Source organism: Pseudopodoces humilis, chromosome 2 (assembly GCF_049639895.1).
Source record: "Pseudopodoces humilis isolate 2021_Gansu_Grassland_sample_001 chromosome 2, ASM4963989v1, whole genome shotgun sequence".
Classification (NCBI taxonomy): Eukaryota; Metazoa; Chordata; class Aves; order Passeriformes; family Paridae; genus Pseudopodoces; species Pseudopodoces humilis.
The window spans coordinates 81,153,834-81,174,016 of record NC_142201.1 but is presented as its reverse complement, the minus strand read 5'-3'; the positions used below and the strand labels follow the sequence as shown (position 1 = coordinate 81,174,016).

General features: G+C 45.4%; 1 protein-coding gene across 6 annotated transcripts in view; it reads left to right on the top strand.

Annotated features, from left to right (window-relative positions):
* The window catches only part of RAB30 (RAB30, member RAS oncogene family), a 56,452-nt gene that overhangs the window by 26,773 nt on the left and 9,496 nt on the right, over positions 1–20,183 (top strand). The window contains exons 1-4 of one of the 6 annotated variants that reach the window (XM_088068022.1): positions 11,109–11,294; positions 12,831–12,931; positions 14,324–14,407; positions 19,103–19,286. In XM_088068022.1, coding sequence (XP_087924148.1) covers positions 12,839–12,931; positions 14,324–14,407; positions 19,103–19,286 — 361 coding nt within the window. In that variant the 5' untranslated portion in view covers positions 11,109–11,294; positions 12,831–12,838. Of the gene's footprint in view, positions 1–11,108; positions 11,421–11,980; positions 12,003–12,466; positions 12,488–12,830; positions 12,932–14,323; positions 14,408–15,826; positions 15,944–19,102; positions 19,287–20,183 lie in introns of those variants that run through there. The other 5 variants (XM_088068029.1, XM_088068040.1, XM_088068032.1 and 2 more) reach the window with 5 other exon arrangements.

Sequence of the window (20,183 nt, the reverse complement as noted above, 5' to 3'; positions counted from 1 at the left end):
AGCCCAGGAGTGGAGAGTGATTTGCAGGAGGGGAAGGGCTGGAGAAAAACTGATGAACTAAAACCTGGTAGTGAAGTGAGTGCTGTAAATTTGCTGTGGAGATACCCTCAGCTCCCCAGACTTTTAGCATGCAGCCAGAACCAAAAGGCAGTGTGACTGGAAGGAGCAGGCTCTCTTGGGACCTGCTTTTGAAGTTACAGCCAAATTATCTCCCTATATTTACAAAATCTGCTGTAATGAAAGGTGTGTGATTCTGGTCATGAAGGCAGGGTGCAAGGTGCTTTGGATTTCCTGGGTGGGAGCACTGAGGTGTCTTTACAGCTGTTACCTGTCTGGCAGATTAAAACTCGCACAAACATCCATGGTTCTGGCTTGCTTTGAGAACACAGGAAAACACACCTGTTGCTGGGCATGTGGCAAGAAATAGCATGGTGATGCTGGGTGTGGGAGCAGAGGAGGGGGCTCACACTGCTGGCAGGTTCTCCTGGCCATGCTGTGCTGGCAGCCTCCCCTGGGAGCTGGTGACAGAGCCCTCATGGAGCTGAGACCCCCCTTGCAGCTAGTTCAGGCTCCCTTTGGCAGGCAAGAAGTCACCACATCCAAGAGCACATGATTTTCATTACCCGCGCCTGAATGTCTGCTGGGGCTGAATTGCCTGGATTCCCGAGAGCTGCTCAGTAAGAAACAGCAAACATTTTCCCTGGGAAGGAGCAGCTGTTTACATATAGCGTGCAGTGGGTTCATGAGCAATTATTAGGAAAATATTCCTTTCTAGTCATAAAGAAGGGCATTTTTGTTGTTTCCTTTCCTCTAAAACAGGCAAGTTGGAGAGTCAGGGATTTTCATTTGCCATGACAACCGATGAAACTGCCAAGCCATGTGATATCTTTATCCTTCCTATGATTAAATTTTTTTTTTTTTCATTTTTAAGGCCATGTCGCTAACAGTTGGGAAACATCAGGTGTTGTTTGCTTTTCTCATGTAGATTAGTCAGGATTTAATTTGCATGTTTTTATTTAAGAGCTGTAGAGAGCTAGGGGGTATTGATATTTCCATGATTTATGGTAAGGACAGTATCTTAGTTCAGAATTGCTGTATTGTACTGAAGTCTTCCTCCCTTGAGACAGGACCACTCAGCAATAGCACTGTCTCCCATAGGACAAAAATTACCGTGGGACCCATCAGTGCTGCTGAGCAGTGATGAGCTTCAGAACCTTGGAGATGTTGGTTTACACAGGATACAAATGGCTGAGAGACTTCATGAGCCAATAAATCTTTCCCTGTTCTTATGCCAGGGCAAGGTTTTGCAAAGGCAGAAAGTGTGAGGGATGTGACTCTTGATGCTTGGTCCACATGAGCGCTTCCCTTGGCTCTAGGTCTGAGCACTTCACACTAACCAAGAGCCTGGTGGTGGTGTTGCTGTCAGCAAAGTTGAGTGCCAGCATTTATCCTCTCTTTTAAAAATTGCTATCTTCTATTTAGGAATTTCCTCAGGGTGCCAAATATACATTCAACACAAGAAAAAACCAACCTCACAAACTGAAGGCTCAACCCCAAAAGTTGCTCTGTTGCTAAGGAATAAAAACAAATATGGTGCTGACGTGCCAAGTTGTGTCCCCATGACCAGGGAGCTGTGAGTGTGAAGGTCCCTGTGGCAGCACCAGCATCAGTATCTATGAAGGACTCTGGCTGCTGCTTGCTTTAAGTAAGCAAGAGGAAGTAACTTTCTGTTTCCTAATCTTAGTCCCAAAGGGGGACAAAAACTTCAGAGGGCTGCTGCCAGGACATAGTAATGGTACAGGAAAAAAAAAATAAATCTTTTTATGTGCTATTATCTATAATACGGCAATGTCTGTACTGGAAGAGCCCTGAGAGACGGGAACATATTTTTGAACAAAAGCACCATTCTTTGGAATGTCTTGGGCTACGTCTTGCTGGTCATTGATGGCATCAAAGGGGTGAATATTGGTGCAGCAGAAGCTGCGGCTGTGCCTTCACCTTCTCTCCAAATGCAAATCTTTCTCTGCAGATCTCTGCAATAATTTATTAACCCGTGTGTCTCAAGATCGGGAGTAGCTTAGCTGGGTATAAAGGTGTGCAGAGGTGGAGACATGATTTATCTGGGCTGGAGAGCTGCTGTGGCCAAGGCCATCTTTCAATGTGTGTGTGCATGCACAGGTGATGCTTGGTTTTGTGGGGCCCTGCCTGCTTAGTCCTCAAGGTACCGCTTGCTGCATCAGCTCGAAGCGATAAATCTCAGCAACCCTGGAACACAATTTTTGAAAATAATTTTTTCAGATTTTTTACTTCTAGGTGAGCTGTTTGACTAATGTCCCTGCAGTGGCAGGAGGCCTGGAGCAGAAAGCTTCTGCTAAAGAGCTGCCTTTTTGTGCCAAATTTACCCCCTGCAGTTTCTTGAATTGCAGCTGGTCCAAAGCTGAGATGAGCTTTTAACAGCAGATATCTGCCATAGAAGACTAACTGTACATTTGCAGTGGTTTACGGTAAATAAAAAGTCCTGTAACCACCTGAAACTATAAGGGGAACTGAAAACAGGCTATGTGTTAGCATGTGAGCTAAAATGTAAGCAAAACATGAATATTGTTCCTTACCTTCTGAAGAGACCTGTGATATCTTTATAAAAATCTTACTCGGGAGCCATGATAAGAAGTTACTGTTATTGAGATACTCAAGATAGTAAACATACTTTACAAAATTAAATTCTGTAACCCAGGCTGTAAAATATAATTCTGCTGCCCCACCCTCAGGCTTTTTTTCCCATCTGGATTGGATCCCTCCTGCAGCTGTCTGGATCAGGCCAGGCTGGAAGCCTTCCCTTTGGAAACATCTTCTTAAGCCAGTCCTGAAGCTACACCCAAGTCTCTATTGTTTCCACTTTCTTCCACCTCTGAACAATTTGTTTTTGTGAAACATCTGTTGCTCTGGCAGATACCCACAGTTAAAGCTGTACCGCAGTGTTGCTTTGCAGAAATGCAAGGAATATTCCCTGCCAGATCAGTCACTTGCCACTGTCACTGAGATGGCTCATCCCAGCTGAGGGGTTTCCATCAGATTAAACCATTTTTAGAGGGGAGGAATTCTTAGAGGGCACATACAGTGCTTGAGCTGATAGCGTAGTTCCATTAGGAAGCTGAAGCATTGTGTGCATGAGCGTGCCTGGTACAGGTAAAAAGTGCTTCCCATCTGGAAATAGGAGGTGGTGAATTGAGGACCACTGGGGCAATAATCAGCCTAGGAATAGGTCAGAACTTATCACCACAAACTTAACTTTAGTGGCAGAGAGGGCCTGCTCTCTGGTTTGGGATTCCAAGCTCATCTTTGGAGGCAAAAGACTGTAACACTCAACTGTATTTTATTCCTTCTATCCTATCACTTCATTTTCAGAAACGCTATCACTTCTAGATAAGAAACCTTCCCTTAAAAGGCGTAACAGAGGCAGAAATCCTTTTGAAATGCAAACGTGCTGTGACAAAGTGCTGTCTTTTGTATTGTGGTGGCCCAGGTGTGATACACAGCTGACATGTGGCTCACATATGATGTTGCATGTGTGCTTGTGAAGAGGAAGCCTGCAGCTGAAATACAGGGTCTCTTCTTTATTTCTTGTAAGTTGAAAAATAACCACAACAAAGAACTCTTCTCTTAACACTCCATCTCTGGAGTAGCAGGTTGCCCTTGAATTAGGGGGCATGCCTGAAAGTTTTGCCTGGGAGTGACAGCCACCTTCTTGAGTCACCAGGAAGAAGCTGCCCCTGTAACCCAACTGCAAATGACTGACTGAAGATGGGTTGCTTGAACTGTGCAAATTATTGCCCTGATAATTTTGTGCTTGTTCCTGGGTAAAGTTCCTTTAAGCAATTGTCTTGGGAAGGCTGCTTCACTGTACTTCACACAGTAACAAAATGTATGAGAGGAGCTGGGTTAGGGGTTGAGCTCCTCTAAATGAATTGTTATTTTAGAATCCTACAATGGTTTGGATTGGAAGGGACCTTAAAGATCATCTGGTTCCATCTCCCCTGTCACCTGAACCTTCCTCTGGATCAGATTACTCAGAGTCTCATGCAACCTGGCCTCAAACACTTCCAGGGATGATTTTCACAGATCCCTTCCAACCCAAGCTATTGTAGGGATCTGTGATTTTTATCTTTCTTATATTTCTCTTCCTCTGCTGCTGGTATTGCTAATTTATTACTATTGCAATGTTTAAATTACATATTTATAATATATAATATATATTTTATATATTTAAATGTGTATTACTTCATATATAAAATATATTTTGGAATATATTTATATATTCTATATTTAGACTTCAGGTATGATATATCTGTACTGAGCCAAAAGCATGGTTTTTCGTTCTAGCTTTTTGATTGCTACTTCAGGACACTGTTGATTTGGCACAGCCTGGCCTTCACCGGTGGCATGGCATTGACATGACATGGCAGAGGAGCATTGTGCACAGGGCTGCATGGAGCCCACAGCCCAAGCTGTGAGGTACCAAGCACAGCTCAGACCTCAGACACCTGAAATTGCAATTAGCTGAGGTTTAATTACTTATTACTTCTAATAGGTTTAATGGAGAGGTGATATAAATCCCAGTAAATCACAAGCTTACTTAAGCAGAAGTGAAGAGATGGAAATAATGGCTTTTTTTTTACAATTAGAAACCATTCTTGCTAAATAAAACCTTATTAGGTTTTTTCTTTATTTTGGTCATATCACAGACTCTGACACGATGAAAGCAATATGGTCAACAGCAGTAAGACACGTCACTGCAGTTAAAACTCAAGAAAATTTTCTTGGATAGTCTGGGTTAGGAAAGTGTGTCTAAGGCACATATTCATATTTCACAATACATTTATGATTATGTCACTGCTAAATGGCATAGTTACACTTGTGCTAATTCTGCACTTGGAACCTCATTTGAGTCACGATGTTCCTGTAAATACTTTATTGAAATTCTTTAGTTATGATAGCTTTTCTTGTATATTTGCAAAAATGATGGTGTCAAGCTGTCTAATCTTCCAAGTTTTTAGCAGAACCTTGTCACCCAGTTTCAAAACTTTTCCATTTATGATCATGATGCCACTCAAACCCCTGCCAGCCCAGCAAACTAATGCATTAATCAGGAGACTCCTTTGCTTTTTACATATTTGACATGTACAAGCCTTTATTCTAAACAAAGGATTTGTTTTCTCCACTGGCTTTGCCTCCTTGTGAGGTGGGCAGCCTGCACCTCACTGTTTGGAGTTGCACTGTCCCCAGAAACCTCATGGGAAACACCTGGGCTTCAGCCTGCACCTGGTTTCTAAAGACACGAAATCTCACGTAAGTTGCTGATGGTTTTCCCCATTTTAGTGGGTCAGGTCTTGGTGTGGAGCTTTATTTCAGCTAGAGAGCTGGACTACTTAGTAAGGTTTCCTGGCTTTTCCATGCAGGATATGTTTCAGTTACTGCTTGGCTGTAGTTTAAAAAATAATTTCGTTGTTTTTTGTTTGTTTGTTTTTTCCCATTTGGGGAGGGACTGTTGTTTTTGATTGGATGAAACAGCATTTTTTTTGGCTGGATTTATGGCAATGCAGTTTCTTCTTGGAAGTCAGGCTGTCTGCTGTGTTGGCTGTAACTGCTTCAAGACACAAAAACATGTTGCTGCAGAGTGTACAGCTTGGGGGTCGCAGGATGTGCTAAAATGTAGCCAAGACCAACCAAGTGTTGTTTTGAGCATGCAGTATCATCCCCATCTCCAGGCGTGTCTCAAAAGATGTTTATAACAGCATGTGTTAATATTGCATCAACTTTTTTTTCAGTGAAAACCCAGATTCTGCCAGTAAATGGAGTGTCAGGCTGTTGTCATGCTTCCGAAGATGGTGTGTATCCTGGGGGTTCTAGTGTGTGGTTTGGTCAGACATCATTAAGGCATCGTGGCTGTGCATGTCAGCAGTTTTTTTTTTTTAATCCTAAATAAATAAATTTTCTATTTATCATTTTGTAGCTACTACGTGTACCTCATTATTCCTTCATAAAACAGAAATCTGATCAGTTTATCTGTGCAAGGAGAATTATTACTGTTTAACAGTTCAATCCTCAGATGTGTGTGATGGAATATAACTTGCTGTCTGCATGGGACATTCAGCACTTCCGTGGCCGTTCCCAGTGCTGACATGCACAAATGTCTCTGAGTCTCCTCTCCCTCCAGGAGCTGAGAAAGTCAGATGAGGACACTGCACCAGGCAAGCTGTGAGTTGCCTGATCTCTCCCGAAGGGTCTTTGATGGCACTGAGATCCACAAGGATGTGTCCAACGCAAACACGTCTTTCCACCATCCAACCAAAAAGGATTAATGATGTGTGTTAATGCTGCTCTTGACACCAGTGGTAGCAAAGCTCTCCCAGAAGACTTCACTCAGAAGTGGAGAGCCTGGACACAAAGCCTTTTGACCATCAGGGGATGCCTGGAATATGTGGAAATCCAAAGATTGTTCCTGAGTGTGATATCTGTAACCTTTAGTGTTAAGCCAAGCAGGCAGATGGAGAGGGCAGTCTGCAGGCAGTTACTTCTGACGTCCAACCGTGTCTTGTGTTAGGTGGGAGCACCAAGCAGAGCATCCTGTTCTCTGGAGCTCTGGTTCCAGGCTCTTCTTTGGGATGATTTTGGTGCTGGATTTACCTGCTTGTTCTGTGGCAAAGCAGCTGTAATTGCTGGTCAGTGGGTTCCTCTGTAGGACCTGCACAAGCTCCTGGAGGCCAACTCATGTGTGAGCCATGACCTGAGCAGAGTAGTTCAGTGAGCTGTAAATTTTCCATGGTGGCAAAAGAGGTAAGGGGAAGGCCTGTGTGCTCTCTATGGTTCATTGATCCAAAACCCCTTCAGCTTTCCTTTTATTTATAGAAATATTTCCGTGGGACAAAACATGCATCTGATACATGTCAGCTTGCTTGGTTGCTGTAGGAGAAATATCCTGAGTGAAGTGTTGAGGAGTGTGAATCTCTCCTTATAGGGTAGGGCTGAGGTTTTCATAACCTGGGCTTTTTTTCAGGTGCACTTTTAAAAATGTGTCTAGACTTTTGAGTGATCAGCAGCTCATCAGCCAATGTTGCTGGGCCTGCCATGCATGGGGAAGCCCATGCCTCCCTGCACTGTGTGCATAGTTGCTTGATAGCTCCTGGAAGTGTTGGATGGATTTGAGCGCTGTTGGGAGCTTCTCCCTTCCTTGAAGAGGTATGTTTAGGGTTCCCAGTCCACAGGCAACTGGATTTAGCTCACCTGCAATGGCAAGTGTGGTGGGAGTTGAGAGATGTCAAGCTCTGCAACCCCAAGTGCCTACAATAAATCTTTCTCCCTTGATTTTGGAAAAGACGCTGCTGGAGTTTAAGTGTTGCACCATGCCAAGAGCATGCATCCCATGTACTTGTGGTTTTGCCACCATCAGCACAGAGCATGATCAGCACCATCAGCATGATCCAGACTTTCTTGGGAATTAAGTTCCTCTTAATTTTTCTATAGAAGAAAAGTGTGAGTGGAAGTAAAATTAAATCCTGTAGAGATGAAGAGTGAGGAAAGTGGGCAAGGAACAGAGGGAAGTCCAGCCTGCTCATTTGCAGAGGGACATGAGCTGGGCTCATGCTTGCTGAGTGCAGGAGCCTGCTTGAGTTGGCAGGTGCTTTGGAAATGAAATTATTTTATCCTGAGTTACGTAATGCAGCAGCATGTCGAAACCTGAACTCCCTGCAATTTTCTGGCCTGCAAAGAGTAATTTTCTGCTTGAAATATTAGCCTTAGCTTTGAATTTTGTGGCTCATATGGCATATGCAATCATTGTAATATCTGTATACGTAACTGCTGCTGTTTGAACTTGAGATGTTTGGGTAAATTTATTTTTGTTTATAGTTGTTGGATGATGAAAACCAGAAAATAGTTGTTTATTAAGAGCTGCATAAATACATCAAAACCTGCCCTGGCCTACTGGTTAGATCCAGCAGGTGAAAAGGCTGCAGATCCTTCTCTGTGTCTAATTGTTGCACTAGGTTGTGATGGGGTTTTTTGGGATAGAGCTGAGGGGCAAATTATCAGCATTCCTGTCTTGATATGGTTTTGGTCTTAATTCTTAAATTGAGAGAAACCTTTGCAGCTGTGGATAGTTTGTTTTTTGTTGTGTTTTGTTTTTCATCCAGCTCTTTACTAGGGTAGGAAACTGTCTGGATGGCTGAGCCCAGAGAGAGGTGGTGAGTGCAGTTACATCCAGCTGGTCCCTAGTGGTGTTCCCAAGGGCTTGGCTTTGGGGACACTCCTGCTTAATGTCTTTATCAATGACCTGGAGAGGGGATCAAGGGCACCCTCAGTCAGGTGGCTGGTGGCAGTCAGGTGGATCACACCAAGTGGAGTGGGAATATTGATCTGCTGCATGGCAGGAAGGCTCTCCAGAGGGATCTGGGCAGGCTGGATCTGAGGCCAAGCTGGATGTGAACCTCTGACAACAAGGCAAAGTGCTGGGTCCTGCACTTGGATCACAGCAACCCCAGGCAGCATCACAGACAGGGGGCAGAGTGTCTGGGAAGCTGCCTGGTGGAAAAGGACCTGGGGGTGCTGGTCAACAGCAGCTGAACATGAGCATGGGAAAAGCAGCCCACAGCTTCTGCATTCCCTTTTCAGGTGTCTCCATGGGAGCAGGAATTTGTTTGTACAAGCCTGCGTGAGAGAAGGAGAGGTGAAAGTCCCTGGTCCCTCTGCTTTTGGTTTGGGTGGCTCCTGCCAGTCTTTTGGTTGAATTGGAATTAATAACTGAAGACTATTGAGAGCATTTATTACACTGTCTTACCCAAACAGAGAAACACTGAGGTTCTGGAGTGTGTCCTGAGAAGGGCAATGGAACTGATGAGGGGTCTGGAGCACAAGTCTGATGAGGGGTGGCTGAGGGTGTTGAGCCTGGAGAAAAGGAGGCTCAGGGGGACCTTCTCATTCTACAACTGCCTGAAAGGAGGCTGTAGTGAAGCAGGGGTCAGTCTCCTCAAAAGTGAAAAGCAATAAGATGAGAGGAAACATCAAGTTGCATCAGGGGAGAATTAGATTGGGTATGAGGAAAAAGTTCCTCACTAAAAGGGCGATGAAGCACTGGAACAGGCTGCCTAGGGAAGTGGTGGAGTCACCATCCCTGAAAGCATTTGGAAAATGTGTAGATGTGTCAGGGAAATGCTTTAGTGGTGCACTTGGCAGTGCTGAACTTGATGATCTTGGAGATCTTTTCCAACCTTAATGATTCTATGAATCCATGGAAACTAGCTAAGTCTAAAACATGTCCTGCTGTCCTTCGGCTGCATTCCCACGGATGGACCACCTCTCCAGGTGGTCACTCTGCTTCGATTCATCCCTCCTGGCCTCTTGTTCTGTCCAGAGTGACCGTGTGTGGGGTCGTGTGATGGAGTGAAGCAGAGCAGTGACACAAATGAAATAAAACCCCACAAAACTGATCCTGTGTGAGGCTGGCAGGAGCAGCCCACAGAGGCTGGTTGGGATGCCAGCTGCATAAACTGCTTGGGGGAAAAACAGCTGTGAAACCAAATTTTCTGCCCTGCTGCCAGACTTGGACTCCACTCCTGCTTCATCTCATGACAGGGCATGTCTCTGTGCTGTAGTGTTTGTGATGTAAATGAATGTGGGGAGGGGTGGCTGAGGCATGGGCTGGCATCCCATCTCCTGCCCTCACTGCTGGGTCTTGTCTCCTCCAGAAGGTGGGACAGGCAGTTGCCTCCTGAACATTTTAAACAACTGCAGGGATGCGAGGCAGAGCCTTGCACCTGCAAACACAAGAAAAGAGAGGGGAAGAAAAAACCTACACCAAAACACCCAAGAAAATAAAAAACAAGTAGAGAAGTTGTGCTCTGCGTTTGTTTTGGCTTTTTTTTAAGCATATAATTCAACGTGCTGTACTGCTGAGATGCACATTCCCCAGCTGTGGTAAGTGGGGTAGAGGTTGAGACACATCTCTGGGGAGAGGGGAGGGTAGTGTGAGCCTGAGTCAGCAGCAAAGGTCACTTGGCTGCAAGGCTTGGCATGTAGGAGGAGAGGATTTCATAACGTGGCCAGTGCACTGTTTGTGTGTCCAGATGAGGGAGGAACCCCAGCTGGGGTGATTGGGCAGCAAGGGTCAGCTTCACCTGCCCCCTCTGCCTCACAAAGCACTGCTCACTCTTCCTTGCTGCTTCCTTTGCCTTCTCCCTTCCCATGCCCTGACTTCTCGTATCTCTTCAGTTCTGGCATTCAATCTCATCACTGCAGGGTTTGTTTTATGGTCTTGGCTCATCTTTCAGTTCCCGTTTGGGGTCATTATCACATATGATTAGTCCTAGAGCCTAATGAAGGAGATCAGACATAACTCTAGGGTATGTCTGAGCCATTTAGCATTTCTGACCGCAAAGATCTGCAGAGAAAGTTTATTTTTAAGCTTCCTAAGAAGATAAATTTGAATTTTGGATTGTTTAGGGTGCAAGTAATGGAACTGAAATCTCTCTGGGTGGAGCATACCCTCTGGGGTATGAAGAATCCCAGGAATAATTATGCAGTGCTACGTGAGTATCATTAGTCTTGAAATAGCTTTTGGTGGATGGTCACGTTTTTCTACATGGCAGAAGCTAGTGTGAAACCTTGAAACCTTACGTTAACATTTAATCTTCATTTAGGGGCACTGTCAATGTGTTTAATACTGCTTTTCCACCCTGGGAAAGCCAGTCACGGAGATATGAAACAATGACACAAAGTAAAAACCCCAGAAAATAAAAAAGGGCTCTTTTTTGGGGCTGTTTTTTAAGGTCCCACTCTTTCATTCTACTAAGAGAGGAAGGATCTGCAAGGACTTGTGTGTTGGAGCAAAGTGAAGTCAGAGCATCCTCAGAACACCTCCAGCTGCTACTGTTTGGTGGCACTGTGCTGCACTGTGTCCCTGACCCGGGTGAAGTGACACGTCTATGCAGTGACTCAGCTGTGTTCCTAACTAACCATCTGCTGATGTGATGTAGCTCATTAGTCACTAATTGGTGTGGTTACCCTTTTTTTAGGCTGTTGGAAAGGCCAAGGACCACATAGATGTGAAGCAGCTGAGTCAGTCTTCTACCTCTTTTGCCCTCAGGTCCACCAGACTCTTGGTGGTGCTTGGAGAGCTGTTTCAAGGTTCCCTGCCAGGCAGAAACAGACTGTCTCAGCTTTATCTTGTATCCTCTGATTGTTTGACTATAAGCCTATCACAGCTGTTTGGTGGGATTGGAGACTGTAGCTGAAGCCTTCTGGTGGGTGTTGCAATGAACCCTCCAAAGGAAGGACCTTTGGAGGCAGTGGGAGACAGCACTGACTTTGGACTGAGCAAAAGAAGAGCTGGTTTCACCCAGGCTGCATTTGCTCCCTTCATCAGCTCTGTAAAAATCCTCTAAGCAATCTGGGGATTTACTGAGGACAGCACTTTCATAATACCTTTTTCCCCCTATTCCCTGCCCATCTGCCCCATACTTCTGCTACACTTACCATCTTTGGTTCTATCACCTCATTCTTTACCTAATCTGTAGGTACTGGTGTGTTAGGTACTGATGTTTTGGTTTTGCCTTACACGGTATCTGAATTGGTGGCGTGTAAATCTGTCTCTTTTTTGATATCTTGAGGATGGGTCTTTGATGCTGTGTGTAATACCTTGATCCTCCTGGACATAGCTGGATTTGCACACTGTTCTTTGCTTCCTTGTCTTTGGGTTTTTATTTCTGTCTAAAATCTCCAGCTGAATCTCTTCTGGCTGTTGTTGCTTTCCTTGGAGGTTACAGACCCCCTTTTCTGGGCCCAGTGTTGGCAGCACCCTTGGGAGCACTGGAGATGCAGGTGTAGATGCTCATCCCTCATGACTTGATCAGCTGCAGCAAATGCATTTGTCAGCAGCTCAGCTCTGAGTTGTGTGTGTGGTCCTTACTGTGCCGTGAGTGGTGTAGGAAGCCGTGTGGATCTTCCCCCATGTAGGCAACCCTGCCCATCTCCTGTGACATTGCTGAAATATGTCTCTTCTTCCTGCCAAGGAGCTTGGGTTTGGGGCATAGAGTGTGCTGGATAATTCCTAAGCTCCTCTCTGTTCACTGCCTATTTGAGCAATCTAAAGATTCCTCACAAAACTAAAAAAAATTATCAGCGTAGTAATATTTCTAATAGCATCTATTATTTTTTCTCTTCTAAACACCTCTTGTACTTCAGCTAAACTATTATCCCACTTTTCACTTTTAGCATGTGAGCTCTTTCTGTTTGTAAGGCAAGCAGTGCTGCTCTTGTATTAAAATGAAGTCCCCTACCTGTTCTGCCCTGATGTGTACCCAAGCCCTGCTCTGTGTGCACCCAGTGTGCTCCTGGAGGAGCTCATGGTGGGGTTTGGGATACTTCCCTGACAGGGGTCAGTTACATGATCCCCTCAAACCATGTGGCAATGTCCATGCTGTCCTTTGGAGCTGATGTAAGTTAAAAGCAAAGCAAACATTTGGGTACATCTAGGGATCAGTGTCTCAGGTTTGTGGGGCACTGCTTGGAAAGCTGATAACCAGCATCTCTAACTTGTGGGCAGCCAGGTGAGACCGCATGAGAACCAAAATGGGGCCAAGGTTTCACAGAGCTGACTTTGACAGCGTGGATGCCCCAGCTCAGAGGGAGAAGTGCTCTTCTCCCTTATCTGAGGAGCCATGAGTGTGCCAAGAGACCTTTGTTCTGAATATTTGGAGTAATAAAGTTCAGCAGGGATAAAAGGGCATGTCCCCACTGACTTGGTTCACACGGTGTTGTGCTCTCTGTCTCTCCTGCAGCTGCGTAAATGAGTATGGAAGATTATGATTTCCTCTTCAAAATTGTTTTAATCGGCAACGCCGGGGTGGGGAAGACCTGCTTAGTCCGTCGCTTCACTCAGGTAAGGCTGGCCACCTCCAGGATTGTGGAACGTTGGGATGGGGACAGCCCTGGTATGGGAGCGTGGAGCCTGTGGCTCTGCACTGAGGGCTGTGCCAGTGTCACAGCTCCAAAGCATTTTGCTGTTCACACCTTTGGGCACATACAGGGATGTCCCTCATACAGGGATATACTGGCACAAGCAGCACATCTGTATCTAATGCTGCACCTGGCCCTGTTCTGGAGTTTGTGTTGGAGAAACCTCATTCCTCTCTGAAGGTGGAATGTCCCCTTTGAAAGCCACCAGGACAATTCCTCCTGTTTTGGTGGTGTTCTGGATCAGTAATATGACTAACACATCTCCTGGTCTCCTCCCCAACCTTTGCTGCACAAAGCACTCCCTGTTATTTGTCATCAGTAAATGAATAATCTGGGTTCTGAGCTGTCAGTCCAACGTCTATTTTTGTGACAGAATAGCCTCTGTGATCCAGGGCAGGGGAAGACTTTTCATGAAGCATCATAAAGCACAAGCTGGGGGGTTTTGGTTGCACTCTCCACTAGGAATTGTCAGCAATTTTACTTTCACTGTGAATTTTAGTTTTGAAGCTATAGTGATTTTAGATGCTCTCCAAAAACACGTGGCAGACAGTGGCAATAAAGCTAGTCATACCCAAAAGGTTAGCAGCAAAAATCTTTGCCAACTTCTGCTGCTTGTTCTTTGGCAGCACAGCTGCTGTAGGGGATGGACATGCCCAAGATCAGCGTGACTTGGTAGACCAGAAATCAAAAAGCTTTCATTTCGTTTGCTGCTGCTCCTTTCTGATGGTGCAGCAATCAAATACCGCCAGCATTGCACTGTCCCTTGCCATTGCTGTGGCACCGGTGATGGCTGGCTCTGTGCTTTGCTCCTGGAATGCTGTGCAGAGGTGCAAGCCCATTGTTGAGAGCTGCCAGAAATGCCTGTCGGTGCCATGGGGTGCTGTGGAGGCAAAAGGGAAAGTGTGAGGTTGTAAAAGGTTGCAAATGCATCTCATCCCACACAGATGTTCACACATCTTTCACTGCATTGGGAAGTAGGACGGAAGGTCCTCACCCTTCCCCTGCTTCTCCCAACTGTACAGAAGGGCTTTCCCCCTCTCTTTTTTCCTCCTTTTCTTTTCCTGTGTTCCTACCTCTGAAGTCAATAACTTGCTGCATAACTAGGGATGTTTAAGGCCGGGAAAATGTAACAGGGTTGAATTTATGGTAACCTTCATTCTGGGGAAATGTGACACTCTAAATATGATGGAAGTGCGTACCACGGGAAGGGGACAATGGATGAATAGTTTTGAAGATGGAAAACGGTGAGGATTGGCACCCAGTGAGACTTTTGTCTTGTAGAAATAAGTTTAATCAAACTTTTGTTTTCTTCCAGGGGCTTTTCCCACCAGGGCAAGGAGCCACGATTGGGGTTGACTTTATGATTAAAACTGTGGAGATAAACGGTGAAAAAGTAAAGGTAGGAGCCTGATGATTTAAAGTGTAAATTCATGTGGCAGTACCATAGATGAGGTTTCTTGCTGAAGCCCTTCCACTGCTGGAAGACATTTAAGGAAGGTCAGGGCTGTCTGGCATGGCTTGGGCAATGCAGGTTCTAATGATCTGTGCCACTCTCCATCATTACTATCAGGATTGTAAAAGTGACCCTACTGGAGGGGAGAAAATGGAAAAGGGAGACCTTGCAAAACTGTTGTCCTTGCTTAAGAGACAGGCTTGGATTGAGGAAGTCCAAACAAGAGATTCAGTGCAGCCTCAGCTCACTATTTCTGGTATGCAGAAATTTGTTGCATTCCCATTGGGATGTGCTTGAGGAAAGTTTCCTGTGAGCTCCAAGATGGCCATTGGGGAGAGTAGATGTCTGGACTTGCATGGTTCTGCACAATGAAGGCTCATCTTCCACTTCTGCCAAGTTATGGATTTGGGAGAAGCAGAGCTGATCACAGTACTTGTGTTTCAGCCAACAGGTTGAACTGCAAAGGGCAAAGTTCTCCATATTTTTAACTCTTTCACCCTCTAAAACAGGGTGGAAGACACTTTTGGGAAACTGTCCTTGTCCTGAGCTGACTCCCAAACTGATCCTGAGCATCACTTGGCAAAGAACTACTTTGCCTGGGCCAAAACACACAAAGCATGAAGTTGGTGTCCAATTGGAGACCAATCTCATGCTGTAATGGGGTCCACGGTTGGGTTCCAGAGCCCAGAAATGCTGGCTGCTACCACTTCGTTCATTAGTAGGGGTTTCACTTCAGCTGCTGTGGTATCTGAGATGAGAAAAAAGTAGTTATTTGAGCCTCTAATATCAAGGTGTCTATGGTCCCTGAGCTGCTCCTGGGTTTACTCTGCCTGCATAAAATCCAGGGGCACCAAAGTGAAACCCAGCAGTTTCCCCTTGCAGTCTTTATCAAACCAAATAGTGAGCAAATGCAAGAGTGGCACCAGTGTGTGGCAGTGGCTGGGTGTGACACTGAAACCTGTTATTAAGCTTAAGTGATGGGATGGAAACAGTGGACTTGAGCAGATTTTCAGCCCTGAGGTTTTTTTTAACCTGGACCACAGCACCACAGAGGGGTTTTAAGAAGAAAATGGGGTGTCGTATTGCTAAGTTTAGGATGCATTTTAAGAACCATGGTCTTGTCAGCAAGCTGTGACTCTGCTGCGTGAGGAGCTTACAAACCTATGGGAAGTGGTGGTGCTTCACCAGGAGACCTTCCCACCTGAGCAGCTGAAGGACAAGAGGTAGAAAATCCCTCACTTGATAAAGCCCAAGTTTATACCATGGCTGTGCACATGGGCCAGAGCAGCAGGCAGGGATGCAGTGAGGATCACGTGTGCTGATCAGGATCAGGTGGTGCTGGTGCTCAGCTTTCTGGTTGTGATGCTCATTAGCAGGGCTGGCCAGGACATGAATGCTGCTTGTCCCAAGCTCCTCAGACAGGAGAGATGTTTCTCTCAGCCAAAAGCAGCTCCAGTGCAGCAACTCAGAGGATCTGAGCTGGTAAATGGTGTAATCAGTGTATTGGAGGTGGAATTTGTTCTTTCTTGTTTGTGTAGTTTAAGTCAGCAGCCTCAAGACTGTCATGGTTATTAGAGGGAGAAAAGCAGTCCCGAGGGACATGAATCCCATCCACTTCAGATACCTCTCCTTTTCAAGAATTTGGTTCTCTGTCAAATTCTGCTGGAGCCTTTAGAACATCACTTGTGTGTGAGGTCTGGGGTTTGTACTGGTGAATTTACCCTTAGGATTTGTCTGTGTTTGTATAACTCCATTTGGGCTGAGGGTGCAAAGTTCTTAAGAGAATATTGGAAGCAGTTGTGCCAGTATGAGCTGCCTCAGGGGCAAGGATGGTTCAGGGAAGCTCTACAAGCTAAATGAAGTCTCTGCTGCCCTGCAAATGTCTGATGAATGCACAAGTGTCCTCTCTGAATCACCTTGGGGCAGGATTGTGTCACAGAGCCTTAGCAGGTGCTAGCTGGTGTATCTGCTATACTTCACATGGCCAGTACTGGGTTTTAAAGTCCTCTCCACCCCCACCAGTATAGTAAACTGGAGTTGCTGGAGCTCAGTTTCAGAGACTTTGATGAGCCTTGATGGGAGCTTAGTATGATACATTCGGGCATTGGAATGAGCCTTCTGGAGGCTGGAGGGCAAACAGATTGCTTTCAGTGGTCTTGTAGCTGAAACTTTTTGAGTATAACTGGTGAGAATAAACATTAAATGAGAGGGGAAATCAGGAATGAGTCAGAGAACAGAGCTGCTCTGGCTGGTAGCTCATTTAGCAGTGCCTAAGCCACGACTCTCTTGCCTCTGTGCTGGACAGCCTCCCCTGAATGTCTGCTGGGATCCAGAATGAGGAAGCAGAGCTGTTTACCAAAAGAGTTTTCAGACTTGAAAATAAATTATGGATTTCTGGGGAAAAATACTTTGCAGCTTTCAAAATAGCATTATAAAGTCAGTGGAGAGGGACTCACTAGTATGAAAGCTGTGTGCAGCTTTTCCAGATATGAGCAGCTACCAAAGCTCACTGCCCAATGAGCTGAGAGAGCACTGTGCAGTTGTGAGGGGATTTTGATCTGCCTGGCTTCTTCCAATAAACTCCAAAAACATGTGCAGCACTTGTACCAAGAGGGCCCACAAATTGAAGCAAAGCAGATAGCAGTTACCATGCTGGTCAAAGCTAAGCATCCTCAGTGCTGTGAGTAGAGGGCTGTGCTATATGGGCTTGGTGGGAAGCTAAATGTGTGTGCAGATGTTGGGAGGGTGGGAAGCATCAGCTGACACCAAGAAAATAAGCATCTATGTTTTCTGGAGGCTGAGTCAGACACCATCCTTTGGTTATTCTGGGGGGGGAAAGAAAACTGTACAAATAAAATACTTGCTGTGAAATACTTTATTTGACAGAAGTTACCAGTGAGGGAAAATGTGAAATGTGCATTTTGGGTGCAGGAAGAGTTTATCAGTGGCTGCAAGACTGGGGGCACTTCCCTGCCTTCTGTACCCAGCTCACAGGTAGACTCATGTCTGCTCTCCCCAGCACATTCTCTTCTGCTTTCAGTGTTTGTTAGATTAAAGCAGTGGAAGAACATATTCACATCAAGCTTTTATCAATTTAGACATCTTCTCAATAAAGGCAGAACATATATAAGTTGGAGTATATAGCCAGTAGACAGTGAGAAACAACTGAGTAACAACAGAATTATCTGTATCTTTCCATCTGCCAGAGTTTGGAGGCTGGTTTGTTTTAACAAGGACTCATTCATTATCTGGTTTTCATGTGCAAGTAATTTCACTTATGGTTTTGTGTGTCACTTTATAGATACCAGGTTCAGCCATTTAACAACTATGCCAAGAGATTTAAGCACAAAGGTGCCCAGGAGCTGTGAGCCAGCCACAACTACTTTTTCTGAAAAAAAAAAAAAATTGCTTTTTTTTTTTCCCCAAAATTATACCTCACATCTAAAAGCTGCTACATTTCAAACTAAATATATTTATGATGAGTGGCTGGTGTAGCACAACTTCGGAACTGGGCAAAAGTAAGGTTTTCTCTGTACAGGCTGCTGAATATATGGAAAAAAATCTCAAATACTTTACCTTTTTCTTCCCAAAGTACACAGGATTTTGGCTGGAAAACATTATTCCACATATTTAATTCCAGGGAGAGGCGCTTTAAAAAAATAGAAGCTGAAGCAGAGAAATACTCTTTTAACTTGAAATTATGTTAATGGTGGATGTTTTTCTTTCACTTCTTTTTTGAAGAATTGAGGTTTTGATGATCCACTAAAAACTATCAGATGGTCAAAATATAAAGCCAGCATAAGTGTAGTTTGTATTGGGAAATGTATGTTGTTTTCATGGATCCAGAGGGTTTGGCAAACATTCATGAGTTCTTTCATGGTGGTGAGACAGGAGCAGACTGTCCAGGGAGGTTGTGGATGCCCCATCCATGGAGGTGTTCAAGGCCAGGCTGGATGGGGCTTTGAGCAACCTGGTCTGGTGGAAGGTGTCCCTGCCCATGGCAGGGGGTTGGAACTAGGTGGACCCTTCCAATTCAAACCATTTTAGGATTCTGTGATGTAGCCATTTCTACGTGTTGGGAAGGTGAACAGTGAGCAGCTGGATGAGATGGCTGAAGCTGTAGAGAGGAAATGCATTCCAAACCTTAGATAAGCCTTCAGCTGAGCTCCTTGTTCAATACTGTGCTTTCCACCCATCACTGCATTGTCTCTGGATAACTGCAACCAGCTCCATGATCTAGAGGAGAGGCATTCTTATTCCTTCTTGGGAATGGAAGCTGTTAGACTTCAGGGGTGGGAGATGTGACTCTCTCCCTGTAGCCCTTCCAGACTGGGAGTTCTGCCCGCTGCAGAGAGAGTTGCAGGGAAGCTGACTGACTTGCAGCTTCCAGGGCTGTCGGCCACAGTGCCAGCTGACTTTGTGTCTTGCATTTCAATCCACAAGTGCAGGAACAGAAACAAATAATGCTGGGGGAGGGGAAGCCAAAGGGAGAAGAGCAAAGTGCTTTCCCAGCATTGGTTTTACCCTGAAGGGCATGCTTTTAGGTCAAAATGGTGCTGCTATCAAATGAAAAAAATATAAATGAACTTTTTTTTCTTCTTCTTTTTTGCCTTTCCCCACCCTTCCTTGCTATGGCAAAAGCTGCAGATCTGGGACACGGCAGGCCAGGAGCGGTTCCGATCCATCACGCAGAGCTACTATCGCAGCGCCAACGCGCTGATCCTCACCTATGACATCACCTGCGAGGAGTCCTTCCGGTGCCTGCCCGAGTGGCTGCGGGAGATCGAGCAGTACGCCAGCAACAAGGTCATCACCGTGCTCGTGGGTAAGTGACCGTGGCCCCTGGCCGCCAGGGCTGCCTCAGGGGGCGAGCTGTGCGTGCCTTGACCCCAGTGCTCGGACCATCCTTTGTGTAAAATAGCCCCAGGATGCTCAAAGTGGTGCTCAGGATGCTACGGACACCTCTGGAAGTGTGGTCCTGTCTTGGGTCCTGTGTGCAGAGGGGGATGCTTCCCACCTCTCGGTGCATGAGGGACTGAAGTGCTGATGGTGCAGCTACCACCGAGCTAGGAACAGAGCAGTTCCCCTTGTGACTCCAGGCTCAGGTCTCCACAAATGAGTGAGGGCCTGCTCGAGCTGGTGATGTCTGCAGCTTGCTATACTCCATAGGTGTGGGACAGCCAGTCCTGTCTTAAGTGCTCAGGATCTGGGAGCCACACCAGGACCTGATGGTTGTGTGGATCATAGCGTTCATAGGTGGGGCAGAGCTGGGAAACTGGATGTTCTTGCATGGATTTTAGGGAGGCTAAAAATAAACAACTGAATGTTATATTAATCTGTAGAGCTTCAACTCAAGGCAAAACAGACCTCGGGCCATCTGTCTGCTAGAAGCAAGGGGAAGGTTATTTTGCCTACCAGTGCTTTTCCATGCTCTGCTTTCAGCATCTGATAGTTGGGACTTGGCTTTTAAAGGTCCAAGAATATATAAAGAACAGTGGAAAAATAACTTGAGAAAACTAAGAAGTTTCATGCTACAGTGTCACCTTTAATAGTTTGCTATTTAAATGAAAAAATCTAGGTCATTGTAAGAGGTGTCTAAAAGTGTATTTTAAAGGAAAAAAAAATCTTTTTAGTTTGCCCCAGTACTAATTCAAGTGAGCTATGAGGTTTATAGAGCTTCCATACAAGAAACTCCATGATTATTGCCTGGGTACAAATGGTG